This window comes from Sus scrofa, chromosome 1 (genome assembly GCF_000003025.6).
Source record: "Sus scrofa isolate TJ Tabasco breed Duroc chromosome 1, Sscrofa11.1, whole genome shotgun sequence".
NCBI classification, from domain to species: domain Eukaryota; kingdom Metazoa; phylum Chordata; class Mammalia; order Artiodactyla; family Suidae; genus Sus; species Sus scrofa.
The window spans coordinates 72,790,818-72,817,319 of record NC_010443.5 but is presented as its reverse complement, the minus strand read 5'-3'; the positions used below and the strand labels follow the sequence as shown (position 1 = coordinate 72,817,319).

General features: G+C 41.0%; 2 protein-coding genes across 9 annotated transcripts in view; one reads left to right on the top strand and one right to left on the bottom strand.

The window, feature by feature from the left end:
* QRSL1 (glutaminyl-tRNA synthase (glutamine-hydrolyzing)-like 1) overlaps positions 1 to 1,719 on the bottom strand; it is a 31,271-nt gene extending 29,552 nt beyond the window's left edge. For all 3 annotated transcript variants that reach the window (XM_005659343.3, XM_021090539.1, XM_003480294.4), the window contains exon 1: positions 1,566 to 1,719. In XM_005659343.3, coding sequence (XP_005659400.1) covers positions 1,566 to 1,589 — 24 coding nt within the window. In that variant the 5' untranslated portion in view covers positions 1,590 to 1,719. The remainder of the gene's footprint in view (positions 1 to 1,565) is intronic.
* RTN4IP1 (reticulon 4 interacting protein 1) overlaps positions 870 to 26,502 on the top strand; it is a 52,998-nt gene continuing 27,365 nt past the window's right edge. For 4 of the 6 annotated variants that reach the window (XR_002343682.1, XR_002343677.1, XR_002343670.1 and 1 more), the window contains exons 1-5: positions 1,782 to 2,449; positions 7,949 to 8,100; positions 8,871 to 8,939; positions 9,828 to 9,952; positions 22,450 to 22,498. Coding sequence is in view for 3 of the 6 variants with exons in the window: in XM_003121325.4 (XP_003121373.1) it covers positions 2,176 to 2,449; positions 7,949 to 8,100; positions 8,871 to 8,939; positions 9,828 to 9,952; positions 22,450 to 22,498 (669 nt within the window). In the remaining 3 variants the exon portion in view is untranslated. Of the gene's footprint in view, positions 1,412 to 1,781; positions 2,450 to 3,727; positions 4,107 to 7,948; positions 8,101 to 8,870; positions 8,940 to 9,827; positions 9,953 to 22,449; positions 22,499 to 26,502 lie in introns of those variants that run through there. The other 2 variants (XM_021090552.1, XM_021090561.1) reach the window with 2 other exon arrangements.

Sequence of the window (26,502 nt, the reverse complement as noted above, 5' to 3'; positions counted from 1 at the left end):
GGGGCATTGGTACAATGATGAGGAAAAAACAGAGTGAACAGAAGATATATTATGGGCAGGGAAAATAACCAAATAGTGTTTTGCACACAAAAGACATCAATAAATATTTGTGAAAAGAGAGATTAAGTGAAAGTAATCCTGCCAAGGCCTTTCCTTGGATCAGCTTCCCTAAATGTTTCATTTTCCCCATTGAGGTAAAAATTGTTTCTCACAATGGCTCACTGGACAACATCAGGAAGGGGTGGCATGAAAAAGATAGTGCTAGGGGTAAGGGCAGAAAAAGAAAATACCTTATTTTTAAGGTTGTATTTAATTTTAAAACCAGTTTTTGGTTAAAAAAATGATTTCTAAGGAACAAACTGGATTAGTCACTGACAACATAGGCCAAATGCAATTTAGGATGGTACAACAAAAATGTATTTAAGGGAAGAACTGTTTATTATTTAAAGTTCTCATAATTTATACCTTTCTAAAAGGCTTCCAGTTTGGAAAAAAAAGACTCCCCAGGTGAAGATACACATGGAAGATAGAAGGTAGAGGTAGAGGGGGTCCTCAATTGCTACTGATCAGCAGAATCATCTGGAGCCCAGGTTAAACCATTTTAACCTGCGCCTTATCATACTGACTTGCCTGCGTGGGACACAGCTGTAGTTTTAAAGAGGGATGGGAGGTGATTCTGATAGCAGTAGGCCTGCAGACAGCTCCCCGGCTCGAGAGATCTGAGCCAGAAAGCAAGGAGATCTGATTTAGAGCCCTAACAGCAGCAAGAGAGAGAGAGAACAGATTACAAACTTCATTCAAAAAAGAAATAACAGGGTTTAGTGATTCATTGGATATTCCGATGAAAAAGAATTTAAAGGCCACTGTGATAACAGTTGTGCCGTTAAAAAGAGACTATTAAGAATTCAGAAATTAGGTTTTTGTTTTGTTTTTTATGATGGACGTGGTTCTATTTCAACAATGAAGTCAACTTTGGTTAAACTGTGTTTGAGGTGCTTGTGGGACATGTGGAGGAGCTGTCCAGAAGACATTCATAAAAGCAGCCTGGAGTTGAAATGTGATATCCAGAAAATGGAGACAGGAGTAAAAGAATCATTGGTATCTTGGTGGTGGTTGAAACCTAGATAATGAATATATCAACGGGGGAAAAAAGTCAGGATCACTAGTTTGGCTTTTCCAAGGGACAGATTTGCGGGGTCCTTACTGAGGACTGCATCAGATAAGAGTGTAGGGGACAAACCAGATAAGGACCAGCCAAAGTCCCTTTATCTGACAGAGCCCACGCTAAGAGACCTTCCGGGGCCCGACCCAGCCACAGCAAACGAATAATCCAGAGAAGCCAGTGTGCATTTCCACCCCACAGCGCCTCGGTGCAGAAGCATCCCCCGCTGAGACCCTAACTTCGGAACAGGTATGTGGACTAGACTAAGAACCTAGAACTCGGAATCCCCCACCCAGTTCCAAGGAAGGAGGCGGGCAAGGCCGGGACACCCCGCGTCCCAGCGAACAAAGACTCCGCGAACCTTCCCGACCTCCCTGGGCCCTCAGCAGACAATTCCACTCACTTCTCGGAGGGTCCGGCCCAGCATGGTCGTCGTACCCCGCCTGCCACCACAGGGGCCAGGTGACAGGGAAAAAACCAAAGGTCAGCGGTTGCTGCCGGCTTACATGGGCGCAGCCATCTTTGGTCGTCATGGAACCTGTCAGCACCGAGTACTCAGATTGGCTGATTTGCAGTCCGAGGAAAATGATCTTTGGACACGATTGGCTGGCGCCGCTGATCGAGTTCCGCGGGGAAGGAGAGCGGGTGGCAAGGAGACTCCGGGCTGGGGTCGCGGCGGTGAACTGGCAGCATCTGATTCTCTGTGGCGTCTGGATCGCGAGCGGAGTCGGCTCGTCTCACCGAGGGTTCCCGGGACAGGACAGGGTTCTGTGGGTTTTGTTTTAGGGGCGGGGGTGTGAGGAGAATGGACAGAATAGTGACTGGGACGTTAATTGGAGCTTTCCGGATTCGAAGAGCACACTATCTTCGGTCGCTCAATTAGTCTCTCTGCATTTTTGAATTTTCATCTTTGAAACCGGCCAGAGTATTTGTCAGAATTTGACCGAATTCAGGTGTGAGGATTAGATCTAGATGCCTTTTAATTAGGGCACGCAGTTCAGCCTCTTTTTACGATGGGATTTCTGAAGATCTGTGTACTTAGAAGAAATGCATGCACTGCTCTTTGCTTCTGGAGAAACCAAATTGTAGAGAAACCTTTGGTTAGAAAGATTACTACTACCTCTCCAAGGAGCACTGTCATGCCCGCCTGGGTGATAGATAAATATGGGAATAATGAAGTGCTTCGATTTACTCAGAACATGATGCTACCAATGATACACTATCCAAATGAAGTCGTTATCAAAGTTCACGCTGCGAGTATAAACCCTATAGATGTTAATATGAGAAGTAAGTTTCAAAAGACATTCCTCATTGCCTTTTTTTTCTGTGTTCTCTTCAGACAGTCTCATCTGGGGTCCGTTTTTAAAAATCATTTATTATTGACTACACGTTTTTGGCTAACACAAAGGATTTGTTTAGGGTTTTCACAGTATCTCAGCAGATAATGTTTCCAAAATTTTTGAAATTGCAATGTTCGTGGTATGCTTTCATCTTTTACGAAATAGAAATTTGAATTGCTTCTATGCTACCTTAAGATGTAAATTGGGACTTGAGAATTGTATCCACAGCTAACTTTCTGGTACACTCTCCTGGGAACTTTATGATAGTTTGAGGTTCATCACAGATTTTAGAGGCATGGTCATGTTTTCACAACATTTCAGAACTTGCATTTCTATGTTAGTTCTTACTTGCCCTCCCACTAGCCACACAGCTAGCTTGCTTGCTTGCTTTTTTTTTTTTTTTTTTTTTTTTTTTTTGGCAGCACCCATGGCATGTGGAAGTTCCCTGGGTCAGGGATCAAACCCACGCCTCAGCAGCCCCCTGGGCTGCTGCAGTGATGACACTGTATCCTTAACCTACTGAGCCACAACGGAACTCCAAACCACATCTTAAATGGTCCAGGGGACAAAGCAGCAGAACAGGATGCCAGGATATGGACACAGTACTTCAGTCATTTCCACTGCTGTTTTCTGCCTTTGACAGTTAAGATACACTTTTTTGTTATGCTTCATCCTCAATGGTAATGATGTTATTTTACTTTCTCCTGGGGGATATTGACAAAGCTTGGAGAGCACTATATCCCTTAAATATATACTCTGCAATTATAGTGCTGAAAAGATTGATTACTATTTGTGAATTACTTTAACTCTGGAAAATATTGACAAAAAATGAGTAGTTGAAATGTGGCTAGTCTGAATTGAGATGTTAGTGTAAAATATACACTGAATTTCAAGGACTTAGTAAGAAAAAAATGTAAAATGTCTCACTAATAACTTTGTTTTCACTACGTACTGACCTGATAATAACATTTTTGAATATATTAAGTAAAATGTTATTAGCATTAATTCCACTTCTTTTTTTTTTTTTTGATCTTTTTTGTCTTTTAGGGCTGCACCTGTAGTATGTGAAGGTTCCCAGACTAGGGGTCCAGTTGGAGTTGTAGCCGCCAGCCTACGCCACAGCCACAGTGACTTGGTATCTGAGCCTCGTCTGTGACCTACACCACAGCTCACTGCAAACGCTAGGTCCTTTATCCACTGAGTGAGGCCAGGGATTGGACCCTGGTCCTCATGGATGCTAGTTGGGTTTGCTAACTGCTGAGCCACGATAGGAACTCCCCACTTTTTACTTTCTAAGTGGCTACTATAAAAATTTGTTACATGTGTGGCTGGCATTATATTTCTATTGGACAGTGCTGATCTAGATACTGTGAGGAATCTTTGTGGGGAAGGGGTTTGGGGAAAAACTTGGACCAAAATGCAGATGGGACGCTCTATTAAGAATGAATTGAAATGACTTTATAATGATCACCTCATGAACTCCACATTTTCTTTCTTTTTGTTCACTTTGAGGTAAGAATTGCTACTGCTATTTGGGCATGTTCTTTCACTTTATTCCATTGACATTGGATATGAAGACAACTTAGTTTTTACAGGATATATCTGTAAGTGGTAGATTTTAACTCAATTCCCCTTGATTATAAGCTCTTTGAAGGTATATCCCATGCTAAGACAGCTACTGCCTATTTCAGTGCTTCACATAAGTAGTTGTCATTATTAGTGTCACTTTATTTTTTTTTTTTTTTAATTTTTTTTTTTTTTTTTGTCTTTTTGCTGTTTCTTTGGGCCACTCCCAAGGCATATGGAGGTTCCCAGGCTAGGGGTCGAATCGGAGCTGTAGCCACAGGCCTATGCCAGAGCCACAGCAACGCGAGATCCGAGCTGGTCTGCAACCTACACCACAGCTCACGGCAACGCTGGATCGTTAACCCACTGAGCAAGGGCAGGGACTGAACCCGCAGCCTCATGGTTCCTAGTCGGATTCGTTAACCACTGTGCCACGACGGGAACTCCTCACTTTATATTTTCATTCTAATTTTTCTATTACAACTCAGGCAATATTTTATCCATGAGCAACTTTTGCATAATTTCAGTAGAATTGCTGGATCTGGACTTTTCTTGCCTGCTATTTAATGTAGTATAACGCATTTTACTCTTATATAGTATTCTTGAGACATCTTAGTTTTTTTATGATTTGACTGGGTAATCTTATTTGCAAGGTATCCTCTTTATTTCCTGCTCATGGGTTCTTTTTTGAGAATGTGTGATTACTGTTGCAGAAGATACTTGAAATGGTAGCTTGGGGAAATAACATAATAAGAATGAGATTGTAAACCGTATGAAGCAGTATTTCCCTTGACAGAAAAGCAAGGATATGTCTATTTTCAGAGATGAAGGCTGGCTGTTTTTCTAGAGATGGACACTGCTGTGGGACATAAAATCATAAATCATATAAATGTCTAATGAAATGAATAATCTTTTTTTTTTTTTTTTTTTTTTGTCTTTTGTCTTTTTTGTTGTTGTTGTTGTTGCTATTTCTTGGGCCGCTCCCGCGGCATATGGAGGTTCCCAGGCTAGGGGTTGAATCGGAGCTGTAGCCACTGGCCTACGCCAGAGCCACAGCAACGCGGGATCCGAGCCGCGTCTGCAACCTACACCACAGCTCACGGCAACGCCGGATCGTTAACCCACTGAGCAAGGGCAGGGATCGAACCCGCAAGCTCATGGTTCCTAGTCGGATTCGTTAACCACTGCGCCACGACGGGAACTCCTGAATAATCTTAAAATAGAAAACTACAATCAATAGCATCGTACCAACAAAGTTTGATTTCTTTAGATGGGATTAATGTCTGAAGCTTATGGCAGATTTAGGATTTTCCAAATTGTTACACTCTGAACCCAACTGGTCACCTCTAACAGTGGGACAGAGCTCCTGAGAACACCCATTCATTTGCATCACCAATCAGGTGTTCAGTTACTGACCACCAGCTGTATTCTGGATTTGGGGCCTGTTTAGCTAGTACCAGTGAGCCAGAGCTACTCAGTCAATACTGAGATAATCAAGAAAACCCCCTTGCCCTGCAGGCTGTATACCTCAAAGAGGACTAAAGCCTCTTTGTAGCTCTGAAACAGCAGCTAAAATTTGACATGGCTAAATGCCCACTTCTGTTGATCCAACCACATAGGAATTTCAGTGTATCATTGTTTAATTGTCTTAGAGGTGGAAAAGGGATGTAAGACAGGAAAAGTAAAATGTGACTTTTGTGTTACATGTGAAGATGTGGGTTTTTTTCCCCTCTAATAGAATGCACCCCTATTTAGCCAGCTGGCAAATATCTAATTTTGGCAGGGTGGCCATCAACTTAGATTTTCTGTGGCTTTCCCAACTTTCAAACACTTTGTGCCATGTGTCTTGATTTCATATTAGAAAAACAACTTCTGCAAGCTGCCTTCCTGTCAGCCTCTCTTCCCGTATCCTCTACCTCCTGCTGCATGGATTAACTGCCATTGCTCCTTTCTAAGGCCAGCCTTCCACCTGGGTTCTGGATCACGTGCCCTCTCACCTACTCAGGAGCAAATCTCACTTCATCCTCAATCTTTTCTTTCTACTGGATCATTCTCATCGACATACAGACTTGCTGTTATTTCTCCCCTCTTAAAGAAGACTGGAACAAAACCACTCAAAAATCCTCCATCCAGCTCATTCGTTCCCACCCCCTGCCAGCCACTGTCCCATTTCTCTGCTCTCCTCTCTAGCAAAACTATTTGAAAGAGTTGTATGTTTTCACAGACTCCAATTCTTCACTCCCATCCTCTCCATCACCCCATGCCACAGCAACTGCTTCCATAAGGGTCACCAAAGACCTCTTTGTCGTTGGATCCAATATTTTGGTTTGTTTATTTGGGAGTTTTTATTTCTTAAAAGCCAATTGGCAGCTCTTGACTTGATTTGAAAAACTGTCTTCCCCGGCAGCAGCATTTGACTTCTTTAAATGATCCCTTTCACTTGGCTTTCTGGACACTTTGTCACTGGTAAAGCCTTCTCAGCTTTGCCAGTGACAAAGTGGTAAAGTTTTGTGGTGACTCTTCATCCTTAAGATATAATAAGGACCGGTGGGGGGAAGGGGAGACCTGCAAAGCAGTATAGTGGTTCTGAGCTTAAGTTGTGGTACATGATACTAGAAAGGTAAGCAGGGTGCTTACTGTGGAGAACCTCACATAGCAGAGATGTTCTTAGAAGGATGTCAGGCAGAAGAGATAACAGACACTTGTGTGTCTTAGAAAAGCCATTTTATGCATTGACACTGTGTAATAAACTACTTTGGATTATTACAGATAATGTAGCCAATTTATTTGAACCAAAAAAAAAAAAATGATCAGAGGAGTGTTTTGGTTCCATTTAGCTGATATTTTTGTAAACATTCTTAAAAATAAAATGATATGTGTAGTTCCCGTTGTGACTTAGCGGTAACGAACCTGGCTAGTATCCATCCCTGGTCCCCCACTCAGTGGGTTAAGGATCTGGCATTGTCATGAGCTGCCATGTAGGTGCTGTGGCTGTGGTATTGGCTGGCAGCTGCAGCTCCAATTTGACCCAGCTCTGATTTGACCCAGGTGTGGCCTTAAAAAGATTTAAGATAAGAGAACTGATTGTCTTTGCATTTGGGAATGGAAGTGCTTAACCAAAACGTAGTGTTCTAAAAACATTTTGGGAGAGGCAGCGACCATTACTCATAGATCAGTCTCAAATTCTGTACTGAAGCTTTGCTTTATTTATTTGTTTATTAGCCTCAGACAACTTTTTTTTTTTTTTTTTTTTTTTTTTTTGTGCTTTTTAGGGCCGCACCTGCAGCATATCAGAGGTTCCCAGGTGAGGGGTTGAATTGGAGCTACAGCTGCCAGCCTGCACCACAGCCACAGCAGCACAGGATCTGAGCCGCATCTGTGACCTACACCACAGCTCGTGGCAACACCGGATCCTTAACCCACTGAGCGAGACCAGGGATCAAACCTGCAACCTCATGGTTCCTAGTCGGATTCGTTTCTGCCGCGCCACAACGGGAACTCCAGACAACTTTTAATTTATCTTTTTCACAGACTCAGCTCCAGATGACTTTGTTTTTTAAAAAGTTCATGAATGAATAAATTAAAGAAACCATCTTCAAAGAACAAAGTGAAACTTTAAAAATACTAAAAGTTCTGAAGACAGTTTCAGAACTGGAATTTCAAAAACAATGATTATAACTTTGCAAGTTTTTTGAAAGGAACAACACTGGTTTTTATGCTTTCCTGTGTGATGGTAAAAAAAAAAAAAATTTAAGTCGATTACTTTATAATCTACATCTTGAGGATCTAGAATCGTACGTGGCCTGTACGATCGTAACCCTGCAGTAGTTTTAAAGTCATTCCATTCTTCTGGAAGAAACAAATACATTGTATTTTATAGGTGGTTATGGAGCTACAGCTTTAAATATGAAACGTGATCCTTTACATATTAGAATCAAAGGAGAAGAATTTCCCCTGACTCTGGGTCGAGATGTGTCTGGTGTGGTGATGGAGTGTGGACTTGACGTGAAGTACTTCAAGCCTGGAGATGAGGTGAGTTTTCATATTCCACTGTTCCTTTTCATATTTGCAGATTGCATTCTAGTTCTTTTGGAAATATATTCATTATCATTGACCTTTTTTCTTTTTAACAACTCTACTAAGCTTTTTTGGTACCCTCATTTTCTTGGCTCTGTTCTTTGTTCTGTTCTCTGGTTCTATCATGACGGCTTGCTGTGCTTGAAATCTAGTGCCTAAGAATTGCAAGACTTTAAGACATATATGATTGGGACTTTTTTTTTAAAGTCTTAAAATGACAATTTCAACTTTACTGGTTAGATGGTTTTAAAATAGCTAAAAGTTGATATGATCACCTGTCCCTTCTCACATCGAAACTTTTATAACAAGAAATTAAGAAGTCAGCTCATAATAATAGCTAGTGCTGTTCTAGTTATTTTTCATAAAATAGCTCATTTAATTTCTATAAAGTAAGCACAGTTAGGTCCAGTTTACAGGTGAGGAGGTCAAGCTCTTAGGAGGCCCCACAGGAGTAGATGGTAAAGCCAGGATTCAAGCCTAGAGACTCTTACTGTTACTCTAAATAGTAAATATAGCAGAATTTACTGGTATCTCCCTCCAACGTGGTTTGACTTGGTTAAATCCAGAACCATACTAAATAATACATGGGTATCAGGTGAAAATAACTCTTGCTTAGTGGATTGCTGACTTGTGCTTTTTTCGCAGGGTGGAATATATATTGGGGAACACTCTCATGCTTTACCTTGATTAAAAAGATCTGTTTCTAATGACATTGTGTATTTCAGGTCTGGGCTGCAGTTCCTCCCTGGAAACAAGGCACCCTCTCAGAGTTTGTTGTAGTCAGTGGGAATGAGGTAACTCACCAGCTCTGTGCTGAAATGCCATCAGAAAGTAGAAAGACTGATGCGTATTTCTGAAATAATTGGTAGTTTTTTGAGATCGGGTTCAAATTTATGGGTAGTTTTGAAAGAGCTGATAGAGAAAATAGGAATTTTTAAAAGATTAAAAATGTATTGGATGTCATTTAAATAACATTGCCTGGCAAAACGATGATCTTTGTCTTGTGGAAGAGGGATTTGAAGTGAGAACTCGAAACCCTGCTGTGTTCTTGATTTTACACAGTATAAGTAGGTGAAACCAAATAATGCCAAAATGGAGCATACCGATTCATCATAAACAGAGGCATGAAAGTTATCAAGCTGTTTCAAATAACTTTCAAAACAGGAGGCTAATCAAATACAGTCAGGAGGCCTGACAATTTAAATAGCAGGAAAGGGGTTAATATTGAAACTGGCTGCAGAAGGGAGAGCAGGCAAGGAAAAGAGGGTATTACTGAGGTTAGAAGAAGGCTGGAAAGATTACCTGCCAATAAATGGGAGTAAAGAAACCGCTGATCACAAAAAACAAATTGAAGTATGTTTATATGAGGGCTTAAAGTTTATTCGGATTTATTTCTGAGTAACAACTCACAGGATTATTGAATGTGGTCTGTTTATGAAGAGTTAAGTAGTTGTGCTGATAATGTAACCTATAAACCTGGCTGAACCTCTGCAAGGGAGCTTGAGTCATTTGGAGAATATTTCTCAGGGATAGTCTTGGAGTAGGGTTTGCCATATGAGCCCTGAACCTGGCAGAATGTTACATCTCTGGAAATAGTTGGATTCCGATGAAGATAAATGTCCTTAATTGTGTTCATAGGTTTAAAGTCATAGCTTATTTTTGACTGTTGTCTTCAAATCTAGGTCTCTCACAAGCCCAAATCACTGACTCATACTCAAGCTGCTTCTTTGCCATATGTGGCCCTTACAGCCTGGTCTGCCATAAACAAAGTTGGCGGCCTCAATGACAAGAATTGCAGAGGAAAACGGTAAGTATCAGTGATGGCATCTAAAACCTCCTTCTGTCCTTTGGTAAGGTCTTTGCAGTAAATTTGTCAGAAGCGTTAAAACTAGGATCATTTACATAAGTGAAGTTGTGCTAACATTTAAAACAATTTCCAAAGAACAGTCGTATCACTTTGCCCTTTTTTAACCTCATTCAGTTGGTTCTTAGCTCAATCAAATTGAGAATTTAAAAGTTGAGGTATGTAGATGGATGTTAGGAGTCTGAACCTTCTAAAATGATGCAAAATTTTTTTGTGTCAGTTTCTGGGAAGAAGATCCATAGCTTTCATCAAATGCCTAAAAAGGTTAAGAATCACCCCCTTTCAGTTCTTAAAGACTGATGTCCAGGTACCGGTGTTTTTCCTACCTCTGCTAGGAGTTGCTCTCACACTTGCAAATTTCTATAAAAAACATATGTAAAGAGATTGAATATTCTTGAGTTCTCTCAGGCTCCTTTGGTCAGTTCTGGTACTTTAAGGACCTGAAGGTGTGCTCGTTGAGTTTGCAACGGCACAGTGAATGACAGTGTCTTAGAAGTTCTTATTCAGATCCTGCCGCTTCCCAGCTGAGTGGCCAACCCAGGCACTTTGGTGTTTCACTTTCGAGGTTAAATGAGATAACACATATAAAATCAACAGCACAGGTTGTGGCCCATGGGAGGCACTCAGGACATGGTTGCTACTGTTATTAGCAATGCAACTACTGTATTCTTTGTGTTTGAGAAAGTTGGCGTCAGAGAGAAAACTGACGATTTTCTTATTTGGTGAGAAAACCAGGTCTTCAGAACCATTTAGTTATTGTGCTGAAGGAGAGAACTCTAGGTTGAATTGTAATTTTTTGATTACTAAGGATTGTGCCAGAAAAATAACTGAAGTCTGTGTCATTCTATACTCTCGTTATGGAACGTTGCACTTTATACCTTTAATGTGTTGGGTTATAGGGCATTGAATTTAGTGGAAGCTTAATAGCTGTATTTCTGAAAGCAGTGTAAAAGCTATTCATCTAATGAGGTGCTACACTTCATCGTAGAATTCAAGGCAAATATTTACTCTAAAGGTCAACTCTGTTTATTTTTTAAGCTTTTGGGGCTTATCATTCTTGAAGTTGCCATTTTGGTCCAACTCTGTTTAAATTAAATTAGTTTGACCGTGTAGATTTTTCTAATAGTTTGTCTTAGGTAACCTTGCAAAATTCTTATACAGGAGTTTTAGACATTTATTATTAATACTGTAGGCCCTGCGGTGACATTGATGCTTTGTTTTTTATTAAAAACATTAGGCTTTCTGGGCCCTCATGACTGTATGTGTGCTTTGCATAAAGAATTCTCATTCCTTTTGCTGGTTCCAGCTCTTCAGGCATACTTTTTTAGTATTCTGTAGAAAACGAGTTAGAAAGAAATCTAGATGTGTCTTCTCTTCTCAGTTTATTGTTGGCTATGAGGACTTTTATTTATTTATTTCTTTTAGGGCCACACCCTCGGCATATGGACGTTCCAGGCTAGGGGTTGAATCCAAGCTGTAGCTGTTGGCCTACACATAGCCACAGCCACGTGGGATCCAAGCCACATCTGCAACCTACACCACAGCTCATGGCAACGCCAGATCCTTAACCCACTGAGCAAGGCCAGGTACTGAACCTGCATCCTCATGGATACTAGTTGGGTTTGTTACTGCTGAGCCACAACGGGAACTCCTGTGGACAGTTTTCTTGGTATTGTGTTATCTTCTATTTAAGCAGTAATGGCTTGGGGCTGGGGAGTAGAGGTCTGAGTCCCTCCCTTTGCTGTGCTACTAACTAATCAGGTGACCACACGCCTGCTTTTTTGGTCTCTGCTGTTTCCACGAAGGTACTGAGTGTAGGACAATGTAGGTGGTTACAAGAGCCTTGAGCAGTGGAAAATTTTATGCTGTATAAAAGTAATATGTTTTCTTGAGTTTGATCTGTTCATTGATTTAGCCACATGTTAACCCCCCGGGAGTGAAATCCACCTTAAAGAGCCTCACTGGCTCACGTCACGGACATGTGTCACATTTCCGCATGCGTGCTGACTCAGAGGATGCCTTTGCTCAGCCCATGGTGCTCTAGGAAATTTCAGTTTACTGAAACTATTACCTGTCGCTGGTGAGAATGCCCTCATTCTCCAACCATTTATTTGTGAGAATGCCCTCATTCTCCAACCATTTATTTGTGAGAATCACATGAGAGATGTGAGCACCTTAAAATACTGTAAAAATACTTATACATGAAGAAATTACTATTATGGTGGGATCTTACTAACTTATACTCAAGAGGTTCCAGGGTCCAAAGTACCTGTTTTCAGTTTGACTATCCTTTGTGATTGGTAGAGTATACTTGGGCTTCTCTAAGCAATAATTATTCTTTTTCTGTTAGCTCTTGGCATTAGGGAAGTCTTTAGTCTGCACAAGGCAAGTCAGTGTTTGTCATCAAGGACCCATGGTCTGTTTCGCTACCTGGTTAATCAAAAAAACCTAGAACAATGACAAAAATACCCATTAGTACCTTGGAAGATTTCTTTGTAACCAACAGCTTTTTGAGATTAAGACAAAGCTTTCTTTTCTTTTCTTTGCTTTTTTTTTAGGGCTGCGCCTGCAGCATATGGAAGTTTCCAGGCTAGGGGTTGAATCGGAGTTGTAGCTGCTGGCCTACACCACAGCCACAGCAACGCAGGATCCGAGCCGTATCTGCAACCTACATCATAGCTCACGGCAACGCTGGATTCTTAACCCACTGAATGAGGCCAGGAATCGAACCTGCGTCTTCGTGGATGCTAGTCAGATTCGTTAACCTCTGAGCCATGATGGGAATTCTGAAGGCAAAGCTTTCTAAGGCCTCCATGGTGTTTGCTTTTTCCTTCTTCATTATAATATTTCTGCAACAACTGTGTATTAGTGAACCAAAGGGATAATTTAATGTTGATGTCATGTGTCATTTTGCCCACATTTTGGTATCCCTAGAAAAGTCAAATGAAATGATTTTCCTGCTTTCAGCCCATCCATAGTTTCTTCATGATTTATCCAGTGGGAATGTATAGATAACTTAGGGCTCTCAAGATGAACAGAAGTTTTTAAAAAAGTAGTTATACCAGGTATTTTTTGGAAAGGGTTCTATCTAATGGTTGTATTTATTGGTACTGTCATGTTCTGCCTGAAATTCATCTCTTGCTGGGAAGTTATACTTCACTCTGTTTGACAGAAGTATTAGAAAGTGTTAGAACTTGAACCATTCCTCCTCCAGAAAATAAATTTCACTTTTAAATTGTATATAAATGTGAATGGAAGAATGCTTTTTTTCACTGTTTCTTGAGACTTTATGACAGTAGAATTTTGTCATGTAAGTATAAATTAAGTGTCTGATTAATTCTGTTTATAAAATTAGGCTCAACCATAAAACACTGGCTCCCCCCACCATATGCTCATATCAGTAATTACAAGAGCCTCCTCCTTTCAGCTGCCTTCACCAGCCAGTCCTTTGTCCACCATCACTAGCCACTCCCACCACCCCTGGGGACTTTGGGTTTTCAGGTGCACTTGACTAGGTTGTAAGGGGGTTGGGGGTGGGAGGACCCTCCCTCTATTTACCTGCTTGAAGAAATCGGGGGTTGGGAGGGAGAGGAGTCTGGGCGTTGGCTCGGCCTGGCCAGTGTCACGCAGATGGCCCTTGCCTCTACCCCCACCTGTTTTCCTGGGCTCAGAAAAGGAATTAGTAGAAAAGTCTTTCCTGGCCTCCTGTGTTTTACTTACGGAGAATGGTTTTCTCTCCTCTATAAAACACAAACTGCCTTGAGCTGTTTAGGAGTTGTTCACCCTTCAGCACACCGAAGCCTTGCTTCCAGCCCTGCCTCAGCTGCAGGTGGCCTCGTGGAGTCAGAACCTACAGTATTTTCCGGTTCTTACTGTTTGACCTCCAAAGTCTCTGGCAGTGTTGACCACTTCCTTCATGTTCACTCTTTCCATGGTTTCAGGGACACTGGACTCCCTTAGTTCTTCTTGAGTTTTTAACCAGTTCTTAGCATGTTTAAAGGCTTCCTTTCTTCCCCCAGCCTTTGAACTATTACTGGTTTCTCCCACACCGTCTTCCCTCTCTCTCCCGGGGTTAGCTCATCTGCTCCCGGCTTCTTTTTCTATTTTAGTAACTTGCAGATCCATGTCTCTAAAACAGCCTCGTTGCCTCTCTCCTCAGCTCCAGTGAGATGCCCCCTCTGTGTCTGAAACTCAGACTTACTCACCACCACCCTAAGTCTTCCTCTGTATTCCTAATGTCCTAATGATTTCCCTTAAGCCCAAACCTAATATTGTTCCCAAACCCTGCTCTCTCCCTTTCTCTGTGTAACTCATCATTGTCCATGTCATATAAATTTTAGGATTATTGTCAAATTTGGAAAAATATCTTCCAAGTTCTTTAACATATGAGCTGTGAGTCCAAGGAGTCTCATGTTTGCTTGTACAGTGAATAAACCTAAAATACTGTTGCATTTTGACAGCCTTCATTAACTGGCTTGTTGAGATCTTCCCTGTAGTGGTGTTGAATGGCAGAAAGAATACAATTTAGTAACCAGTTTAGTGGCCTTTATTCAGTGAAAGACAGTCCATGGATGAGGGGAGAGCAGGGCCTCACAAGCACAAGGGCTCTCTTCCCGAAGGAATTGGGACAAGATGGCATTTCATAGAGTTAGAAGCAGGGTGATGGGCTGGGAGGTCGTGATTTCCCTATGAGGCTAGCAGGTCCTTTTTTTGGCTTTTCTAGGGCTGCTTCTGTGGCATATGGAGGTTCCCAGGCTGGGGGTCTAATTGGAGCTGTAGCGGCCGGCCTATGCCACAGCCACAGCAATGCAGGATCTGAGCCACGTCTTTGACCTACACCACAGCTCACGGCAACATCGGATCCTTAACCCACTGAGTGAGGCCAGGGGTCGAACCCACAACCTCATGGTTCCTAGTTGGATTTGTTAACCACTGAGCCACAACAGGAACTCCTAGCAGGTCCTGTTTTATAGCGAAGTGTGAGCCAACTCCCTCTGAGTTGGAGGATTGGGATTGGTGCTAGGTTTCATTGACAGTGGGGCATTTTCTCTAAGTGCAGGCTGCTTTAGGTTAGACTTGTGACACTGGCCAAACCACTGGGGCAGCCTCCTTTTTGTGGGTCCTGTTGCACGAAATAACTTTATCAGTGATGTGTTGTTTTTACAATGTCTTTTTTTTTTTTTTTTTTTTTTTTTTTTTTGCTTTTTAGGGCCCTTGGCATATGGAAGCTCCCAGGCTAAGGGTCAAATTGGAGCTACAGCAGCTGCCGGCCTACACCACAGCCACACGGGATCCAAGCTGCATCTGTGACCTACACCAGAGATCACGGCAAGGCCAGATCCTTTACCCACTGAGCAAGGCCAGGGATCAAACCCACGTCCTCATGGATCCTAGTAGGGTTCATTACCACTGAGCCACGACGGGAACTCCCTACAATGTCTTTAATTGAAAGAATGTTCTACAGACTAGCTTCTGGTTCTGTACATTTCAGACCTTGTTCAACCATGTTTTGCCTTCCCTGCTCATGTTCTCTAGCGCTAGGTACCATGATACTCAGTTTTCTCATGATAAAATGTCATGATACCTTGTGTTGACTCGATGGGAAGTAGGAGAATTTTTGGAAGGCATTCTGGAACCTGGACAGCCTGTAATAACGCTACACAGAAATTACTATGAATCACATCAGTATTTTCCATTAAAACCCAAAGCAAATATATTTCCAAATCAAATCTAGTGTCACCTGGCAAGAGAGGAAGTGTAATGGAGAGGAAAGTAGGAGTGGAAAGAGACAGCAATTTTAACTGATTGTGGTTAGTAGAGGAGGAAAAATAATTTTCCCTCTACCATTCTTTGTTCTCAGCTGAGACCTCAGTAATAAAAGATAAAGAAAACAGGAGTTTATTAACTTGTGTCCCTCACATATACCTGAGAGATATTCAGGGAACAATGAGCAAACTCACAGAGTTAGCTTAGAATTCAGGCTAAAATGCCATCTTTAGCTCAAGACAAAAGAGAAGAGTGTAAGCAAGGCCAGCTGTGGAAAGTTTAGGAGGAAAAGCAGGAATAAAGTTCCTTATGCAAATTTAAGTTGGTGCCTTCTCCTTTGATAAGGGTGTAAAACTTAGCTGCGGGGGTTAACCCTTGTCCTTCCTGGTAAAAAGTAGAGGAAGCAAATTTCTGGCCTGCTCTTAGGCAAATCATGGGCACTTGTATCTACTTCTGAGCTGCCTTTAGCTCAGAATAATCCTTATGTCTAAATGGTATATTTTGGGGTGCCATCTTTTTCTACCCTTCATTAGCACATCTTTTGCAAGTTTTAGAAAAGCATATGTCTGTTACCTGAAAACTCGGTTCATTCTTTTGGTGGGTAGCAAGCCAGGATACACAACCAAGCCAAAGATCAGGAGAAGGAAGGATTTCTTATTACTTGGCAGCACGTAAGGAGAACCCTGGGGTTCTTTCCCAAAGCCGTGTCTCCCCAAACAGCAAAATTGGGGACATGTTTAGCTAAGAGAATGTACATATTTATGAAAGGGCTTAGAGGGTGCGTCCAAGCTTTAACTGATGGATGTCACGAGGGTCAGCAGAGGTCAACAGCATCATCGCTTAGGTTCCATCTGATCTGGTGGTTGAGCCCTTCTTTACAACTGACATCTTTGCTGTTGTTACTTCTCTTGCCTGATAACAGTCACTTGTTTCTGCATTTCTTTTTTTCCCTTAAGATGGTTAATTACTGAGACCTGTTCAAGGGCAAGCATTGTGGCCACAAAATGTGGATCCCTAAATGGCTTCTTCTGTCAGGAAAGCCGTGTCTGGTTGTCTTTCTCTGGGGACCCCCTCCCCTGTCTGCTCACATGACCACTCATACATTGCTGGGGCTCCAATCCAGGCCATGAGTAAGTGGAAGGCCTGAAGCTTAAGCTTTACTGGCTCCATAGGGGAGGAAAAATATCGCTTTCTTTCCTCCTGGCTGGGGCCCTGTAACAAAAGGCAGATAAATTAACCAGAGAAAAGCATACAAATTTATTTATTTGTAAGTTTTATGTAACGTGGCAGCCTACCTAAAGAAATGAGTACCCAAGGAAATAATTAAACTTGAGCATTTTCTTTAAATTGAAGTATAATCGACATAAAATATTACATTAGTTTTAAGTGTACAATCAAATACATTACAGAACAGTTCACGTCCGATAACCATTTTTAACCATACAAAATTATTACAGTATTGTTGACTGTTCTTTATGCTGTATATTACATCCCCGTGACAGACCTATAAGTGGAAGTTTATGTCTCTTAATCCCCTTCACCTATTTTGTCCAGCCTCCTAGTAACCACCCCTTTGCTCTCTGAATCTATAAGTCTATTCCTGTTTTTAATACAGAACATTTAAAACCTGAATTTTTTTTTTTTTTTTTTTTTTTGCTTTGTAGGGCTGTACCCACAGCATATGGAAGTTTCCAGGCTAGGGGTTGAATCAGAGCTATAGCTGCCAGCCTACACCACAGCCCCAGCAACGTGGGATCCAAGCCGAGTCTGAGACCTACGCCATAGCTCACGGCAACACTGGATCCTTTACCCACTGAGCGAGGCCAGGGATTGAACCCACATCCTCACAGATCCTAGTTGGGTGTGTTACCTGCTGAGCCACGACGGGGAACTCCAAACCTGAATATTTTTATGCTGCCTTTCCTGAAGAGTGGCAAGTTGTGGGGAAAAAAAGTGATAGGACAAATGTGTACAATAAGCCTAGTAAACTGGGAAAACTTAGTGAGGCTGTGGGTTCTGCTTCCTCGCAGCATCCCTTGTCTTGGAGCTAACCTGCTCCTTTCCTCTAGGCACACATGAGGGTCTCAGGACCAGCTTCGTGGGAAAAGGTCAGAGTCCTTGCCCATGCCATTTCTCAGATCCCTTCAGCTTAAAATCCTCAGTCTGCCAGGGTGCCATACTTGGGGGTAGTTCCGTGGTCAGGCCTCTAATGGTGCTGCTTCTCTCAGCGGTTCTAGTGTTGCCATCGTAAACGATGCTTCCCTCTGTTAGGGGCCCATGTCTCGGGATGGTCCCCACCACCTGTCCTGTTTGCAGAGATGTGTTCCCAGTAATCCAGGCTGAATTTCTGAATTCTCTTCCCACAGAACCATCGTTAGACTGTGCGAGGGTCTGGATCCATTACGGGTTAACGAAACCTTTTTAAAGGGCTACCCTGGGCATCTTGCCAAGATGTATAAATAGCTTTGTTTTCATGGGAAAATGTGTTTAAAGTTCCAAACAAGTAATTCACACATGAACTCCTTTGTAAATTGGGGACTGTCCTCATGAATTACGGAGGCTTAGAAGGGGACACCAAATCCAGACTGTCTTGGTCATGTTTGGCTGATTTGTTTTGTTGCTCTATTCCACTTATGCAGATTAAGTCTCTCGCTTACTTAAGGGGCTACATTTAGTATATTAGGATATACTTTACTATCTTTCACCCATCTTCCCCCCCAGATTTAAAAGCAGTGTGTGAAACTAAAAAATGTGTTTATACATTTTCAGCAGCATCCTTATTTTTTAAAGACCATATGGAAGATGTAGCCATATTTAAATCAGCTTTGTTTCTGAGCCATCAGGATTTAATGAAGGGTACTTTATTCTTGTGATGTGACTTTTTTTTTCCTCACTACAAATATGTGGTCCTGGGGGCTGGGGGGAGCGGATGGAGAAGGTCATATGCTCCTACCTTAGAAAGGTGGAGAAACTCAATATAAGCTTAAATTAGATTGAAAATGTCAGTTCTTCATCATTAACTCCTAGGGTATACCTCTGTGATCAGCATTTCGTAGATGATGAGTCTGAGAGAGTTGGGACCAGACCCCAGGTCTCTAGATACCCAGCCTGGCATTCAGAGATTTCTGGGTGTGAAAAGCCAGAATATGGAAATTTGAAAGACAGTTGGCTCCTTCTGGATCTCTTGCTGCTTTGTACTGTGTTTCATACATTTTTTAAATTTTAAGGCAGTTAGGGTGTTGATGCCTTGCCTCATAAGATTTTAATACTTAAAAATGTGATTATAGAGGACTTACGTGCCCAAATGATAAATATAGAGTGACTCAGTCATGGACAAGAAGTCGGCATTGCCCTAATGCCCTAAAGTATGTTTAGGGAGAATTCAGAGATTGGGCAGAAATGACAGAGGAAAATTAGATTTTAGGGTTTAAAATGCATAAACAGTGTTGTAATTATTTATACTTTGTCCCATATGGAGGTTCCCAGGCTAGGGATCGAATCAGAGCTGTAGCTGCTGGCCTATACCACAGCCACAGCAACGCCAGATCCGAGCCGCTTCTGCGATCTACATCACAACTTATGGTAAGGCCAGATCCCTAACCCACTGAGCAAAGCCAGGGATCCAGCCTGTGTCCTAATGGATGCTATTCAGATTCATTACCTGCTGAGCCACGATGGGAACTCTAGTCCCATATTTTCATTATCTGCCACAATGCAATTCTCCCTGACTTCCAAAGAAGCTATGCACGTGGACTTAGGAAGTAAGAGAGATAAGTTATTAAAAACCTTGGCGATTTTGAATTACAGTGCTTTCTGCAGAGTATTTGCTGGGCGCTTGCTCTATATAAACCAATAAGCAATCGGCACCCCTTTCTTCAGTATTACAGATAGGCTTCTCCTTCAGTGAAGCTTGACTATATCCTGTGACCATTATAGCAAGCTGGGTAGGAAGTGTTCCCACTGAAGAGCACTGAAGTGAAGGGCTGCTGGCAGTGAGCACCAGCAGTATTTTCCCTTTGTGTTGAAAGTGCTTTGGAGAGTACAGGAATTGTTAGTTCAGCCACAGGACTTCAAACCACAGAAGACTAGTTGACTTATTGCTGGCTTGAAAATTTATTTGCCTGCTGTCCCTTTTGGGGACTTTCTTTGTTTAAAAAAAAAAGTACAGGCCCTGGTTGAACCTGCACAAAACATGGAGTTTGCAGGACCAGAGTGGTGTGTCCCCAGGGCCCTTCACAAGTTGACCTATGCATGTAGCCCTTCTGCAGGCTTGTTCCTTGCCTGTTTTGCACTTACTGGCGCCATCAAGTGGCAACATCAGGAACTGAAGCTGCAAATGCAGAACCACCCCCTCTTCCACTAGGCTCTGCTGAGAAACACATTTTTTTCTTTTTTATGTGGAGGGATGAGACTGCTTTGGATCAAGAGTTACGGGGCAGTGGTGAACTGATAAAAATGAGGTTGGAGATGTGTCAAGCTATTGGCATTGTATTGCCTTAAGCAGGCGTTGTATTAGGTAGCCTCTTAATCCAGCTTTCTCAGAGTATTAGAAATTAATTTCAAGCTTTTCTTTACCGGGAGAAAGTTTAATGCTGTCTTTCAGATGGCCAGGTGATTCCCTCATTTAGGGCAGTAGCAGTTGTTGTTAATTGTAGGATGTAATGCTGATTTAGTTGGCTTTTAAAGTCAAGCAGCGTTGATCTGGCATCTGCCACATCCAGGGTAATATGGCTGACAAGGGGTGTTATATGAAGTCTGTCCTGAAAAGCTTGCAGAATAGCTTGGGAAGCCAGCATGTGAGTGAAAGTGTGATAGATGACAAATACATGGCATGGATTTCAGGTTTGGCGCTATCAAGGCCAACTGGGACTTGAGCCTTTGAGGGAAGGAAGACATCAGCAGGCAATGAGGTCATTTGAGAGTCTGAGGAATGGGTCAGCGTGCAGGGACTGGGAGGTAGGGGAAGGGGACCAGGGAGGGTGAGGTGGACAGTTCTGTCCCTGAAGTAGTGAGAGGAAGGCAGAGTTGTGATAAAGATTAGGTTGTGAGGACTAATTACATTTCTGTAAGAATGTACCAAAATAAGATAAAATAGCTCATGGATGAATTAATTTTTGGATGTATCTGTGAGGCAGTTTTAATGCTCCCCCTCCCCCATTTAGGAAGCAGTAAAGCTATTAAATGTGCGAATTGAAGGATTTTGGAGGAGTTGATCTTTAAGGTTTCTTTTATTCTTTGCAATTTATAATTCTGTGAAATTAAAAATAACTCTTCTGGAAGGAACATCATTTTCAAAGAGACTTGGCTTAATTACGTTTGATGGTATTAATTTCAAGGGGAATAGCTGGCTCAGAAATTTTACTTGTAACTTCTAAGATCTAAAGGGTGACAACCAGCCTTCTGTGATTTGAGTAAGAGGGAAAAAAATAAAATGAAACTAGGGTCAAGGTTGTAGACAGAATGAACGTTCCAGGATTGGGTGTACCTGCTTGAGATAGGTGACAAAATTCCCTGCACTCTGCAGCAGCCAAGTCAAAGAGAGACCCACAGCCTGCTGTTACACAGTTTGCAGTGACAGAGAAATAGAAGCACAGCTACTCCCACCACTTAGTCTTCAGAAAAAGGTTTTCTCTATGGGCGCTCATAAAGAGAATTCTCATGAAAAAGTCTCTCAGCAGTTAGCTCCTTAGCTAACGTATTCTCAGCTATCAAAATCACCTTTTATAATGTCCTTCAGCCTAGACGGGTAACAGAACACCAAAGTGCAGTTCAGTACAATTTTCTGAGGATCTGAATCTGAGGAAGGCTTACTGGAGCTCTGGCTTACTTCAAGAATAAAATCTAAGAATATGGAAAGCAGTGATCCTTGGCTAACGATTCTCTTTTGACTCATACCTTCTTTGGAACATTGATGAGAAGTTGGATCCCTCTTCTCAATACACATACGCGTGATCTCCCCAAAATTTGCATGTTGTTTCAGTCAGTTCACGATTTCCAAGGGTTCACGCCTTTGCAGTTCCCACCCCCACTCATCCACCAACTCCAGGTTGCACACCCTTGGTCTACGGTGGCAGGAAGACTGCAGTAGATGCACATGATTAAAAAAAAAACTGGCACACAAGCATGTTTGTGCTGATAGAGTAGATTCATCCACTTTAACAAGGAGCCAAGTTGAGGATAAGATTGATTTCCACTTACGAAAGCTGATGAGCATGATGGGACATGTCAGAACAAAAGACGTTTATTCCACTTTGGCAAGAATGTGGTCAGGAATGTGATTTTTCTTAGAGAGCAATTGAATATACTGTACCACATTAAAAAAAAAAAAAAATCCAAAGCTCCCTCTTTTAGAGAAAGCTGTGGTAATTTAAGCCTAGAAAAACTATAAGGCAGATGTTACCAAGAACCATCTGAGTTACTTTTAAAAATATACATCATTGGTATTTTTGGTATTTTGAATTCTTGGTACAAAGTTCATGCTATATCTAATGAAGCATGGATAGATTCTTGGTGTACCTAAAATAAAAATCCTTATGTAATAGACTCTTGGGAAGGTGAATGACTTTGTTTGCTTTGGGGATTATCTTTGAGCAAGTTACATGTTGAAAACATCTTGTTTATCTAGTTATGTTGGCTTAATATTTTGATTAGTTATAGTTTCTTTTGTATTGCAGTGTTTTAATCTTGGGTGCATCAGGCGGAGTTGGTACTTTTGCTATACAGGTAAGACAATTTCTTTATCTTGTGAATAAGTATATTATTTTCATGAATTTATGAATTTACATATTATGAATTATTTTTCCTCGGAAGCTGAGAGAAATTACATTCATTGTAATTTCAGCTTGCTCATCAAAGAAGGAAATTTTCTTTCTTTTTTTTTTTAAGTGAGGTTTGGTTTACTTGTGAATTTCAAATACCCGTTATTCCTATTTTTTTTAATTTAATGATTTTTATTTTTTTCCATCATAGCTGGTTTACAGTGTTCTGTCAATTTTCTACTGTACAGCAAGGTTACCCAGTCACACATACACATATACACTCCTTTTTCTCATGTTATCATGCTCCGTCATAAGTGACTAAATATAGTTCCTAGTGCTATACAGCAGGATCTCACTGCCTATTTGTTCCAAAGGCAATAGTTTGCATCTGTTAACCCCAGATTCCCAGTCTATCCCACTCCCTCCCCCTTGGCAACCACAAGTCTGTTCTCTGTGTCCATGATTTTCTTTTCTGTGGAAAGGTTCATTTGTGCCATATAATAGATTCCAGATATAAGTGATATCAGATGCTATTTGTCTTTCTGACTTACTTCACTTAGTATGAGGGCCTCTAGTTCTATCCATGTTGCTGCAAGTGGCATTATTTTGTTCTTTTTATGGCTGAGTAGTATTCCACTGTGTATGTATACCACATCTTCTTAATCCATTCATCTGTCGATGGACATTTAGGTTGTTTCCATATCTTGGCTGTTGTGAATAGTGCTGCAATGAATATACAGGTGCATGTGTCTTTTTCAAGAAAGTTTTGTCTGGATATAGGCCCAAGAGTGGGATGCTGGGTCATATGATAGTTCTATGTATAGCTTTCTAGGGTACTTCCATTACTGTTTTCCACAGTGGTTGTACCGATTTACATTCCTACCAACAGTGTAGGAGGGTTCCCTTTTCTCCACACCCTCTCTAGCATTTGTTATTTGTAGACTTCTTAATGATGGCCATTCTGACTGGTGTGAGGTGGTACCTCAGAGTAGTTTTGATTTGCATTTCTCTAATAATCAGGATGTTGATCATTTTTTTCTTGTGCTTGTTGACCATCTGTATATCTAAGGAAGGAAATTTTCTAATGTAGAAGGAAGCATTAACCTTTCCAGGGGCTTAATATATGAGTGAGTTGGAGTTCCTGCTGTGGTGCAATGGGATCGGTGGCATTTTGGGAGTGCTAGGACGCAGGTTTGATCCAGCATTGCCACAGCTGCAACTTAGGTCACAGCTGTGGCTTGGATCTGATTCCTGGCCTGGGAATTCCATATGCCTTGGGGTGGCCAAAAAAGAGAAAAAGAAAACAACAACAACAACAACAAAAAACAGATATATGAGTGAGTTTGTGGATGTCCTGTAAAGCAAATGTAGGAAAGCTTTTAGGGAGAAAGACTATGGGTAGTAAAAGTGGATGAAAATTTGCCATTTGGTAGAAATTGATAAGCAGATTCTAAAATATATGTAGAAATGCAATAGCCAAAATGCTGTAAATGTGGCAGTACTTTCCTAAAGTGCTTTACAGATTCAGTGCAATGCTATCAAAATGGCAGCTTCCCCTTTCTTGTATAAAGGAGCAAACTCTTCCTAAAATGCATATGGGATTCAAGGGACCCCATATTGCCAAACAGTCTTGAAAAGGACAAAATTGGAGGACTCACACGTCTCAATTTTAAAACTTATAAAACTATAGGAGTTAAAACAGTGTGGTACTGGCATATAGATACATATATACATTAATGGACTAGAATTGAACATCCAGAAATAATCCTCTACATCTATGGCGGATTGATTTTTGACTAGGGTGGCAAGACCATTAAACAGGGAAAAGAATAGTCTTTTCACTACTTGGACAACTGGATATACATATGCAAAGAATGACATTGGACTCCCACCCGGCATCATATATGAAATCTAACCCATACTGTGTCAAAGACCTAAGTGTAAGAGCTAAAACCATAAAAGTTTTAGAAGAAAACATAGGAGTAAATCTTCATACATTGGACTTGGCAATAGATTCTTAGATAAGACACTAAAAGCACAAGCAAAAGAAGGAAAAAGTAGATAAATTGGACGTCATTAAATTCAAGACTTTTGTGCATCAAAGGACACTATCAAGGAAGTAAAAAAAAAAAATACACAGAATGGGAGCAAATATTTGCAAATCATTCATCTAATAAGGATATAGTATCCAGAATATGTAAAGAACTCTTAAAACTCAACAAAAAGACAACCCAGTTAAAAAATCAGCAAAGGACTTTGAATAGATGTTTCTTCAAAGAAGGTATAAAAATGGCCAGTAAGCCCATGGAAAGATGTTTAACATCATTAGTCATTAGAGAAATACAAATCAAAGTCTCAATGAGCCTTTGGCTTTAGGATATGTTGGGGGCGGGGGTTGGTATACACAACAGAGTACTACTCAGCCATAAAAAAGGATGAAATAATGCCATTTGCAACAACATGAATGGATTTAGAGAATATAAGCTTAGTGAAATAAGTCAGATAGAGAAAGATAAATACTGTACAATATCACTTATATATGGAGTTTTAAAAATAATACAAATGAATCTATATACAAAACAGAAACAGACTCAAGACATAGAAAACAAATTTATGGTTACCAGAGGTGGGGACGGAGGATACAGATTAGGAGTATGGGATCGACAGATACAAACTACTGTACATAAAATAGATAAGCAAAAAGGATCTACTGTATTGCATAGAGAATTATACTCAACATCTCATAATAACTTATAATGCAGTAATAATCCACCAAAAAAAACCCCTGAATCACTATGCTGTATACTTGACACTAATGCCATTTTGTGAATCACTTTATATATATATATATATATATATATATTTTTTTTTTTTTTTTTTTTTTTTTTTTTCGGTCTTTTTAGGGCTGACCCACAGCATATGGAGGTTCCCAGGCTAAGGGTTCAATCAGAGCTGTAACCACTGGCTTATGGCACAGTCATAGCAGTGCCAGATCTGAGCCATGTCTGCAACCTACACCACAGCTCATGGCAGCGCCACATCCTTAACCCACTGAGCGAGGCCAAGGATTAAACCCACGTCCTCAGGAATACTAGCTGGGTTCATTACCACTGAGCCACAGCAGAACAGTATAATTCAACTAAAAAAAACAAAAAAACAAAAAAAACACCACCACAATGAGATGTCACTGCATACCCACTAGGTCGGCTTTTAAAAATAGGGAAAATAACAATGTTTGCAAGGATGTAAAGAAATTGAAACCCTTGTATATTACCAGTGGGGATGTAAAATGGTTCAGCTGCAGTGGAAAACAGTTGGGCAGTTTCTTAAAATTCTTAATTCTCTGTTAAACATAGAATTACCCTATGACTCAGCAGTTCCATCCCTAGGTATATACACAAGATAAATGAAAAACCTATGTTCAAAAACCTGTATACAAATGTTTATAGCAGCATAAGTATTCATGATAGCCAAAAAAAATGGAAGCAACCTTAATGTCTATCAACCGATGAATAGATAAACAAAATGTGGTATATACACCCAGTGGAGTATTATTCAGCTATCAAAAGGAGTAAAATTCTGATTCATGATACAACATGGATAAACCTTCAAGACATTATGCTAAGTGAAAGAATCCAGGCCCCAAAGGGCACATTTTGTATGATTCCATTTATGTCATGTCCAGAAGAGGCAAATCCATAGAGACAGAAAGCGGATTAGTTGCATTCTAGGGGATGGAGGGAGAGGGAATGGGGAATGACTGCCTAATGGGTGTAGATTTATATTTGGGGTGAGGAAAATATTCTGGAATTAGGCAGGGGGGGTGATAGTACAACATTGTACTAAAAGCCACTGAATTATACACTTTAAAATTGCTAAAGTGATGAATTTTATGTGGTCTGAATTTTACCTCAACAAAACAGGACAGAACAAACAGTACCCCGAGCCTCTCCAGCAGAATGGCACCCA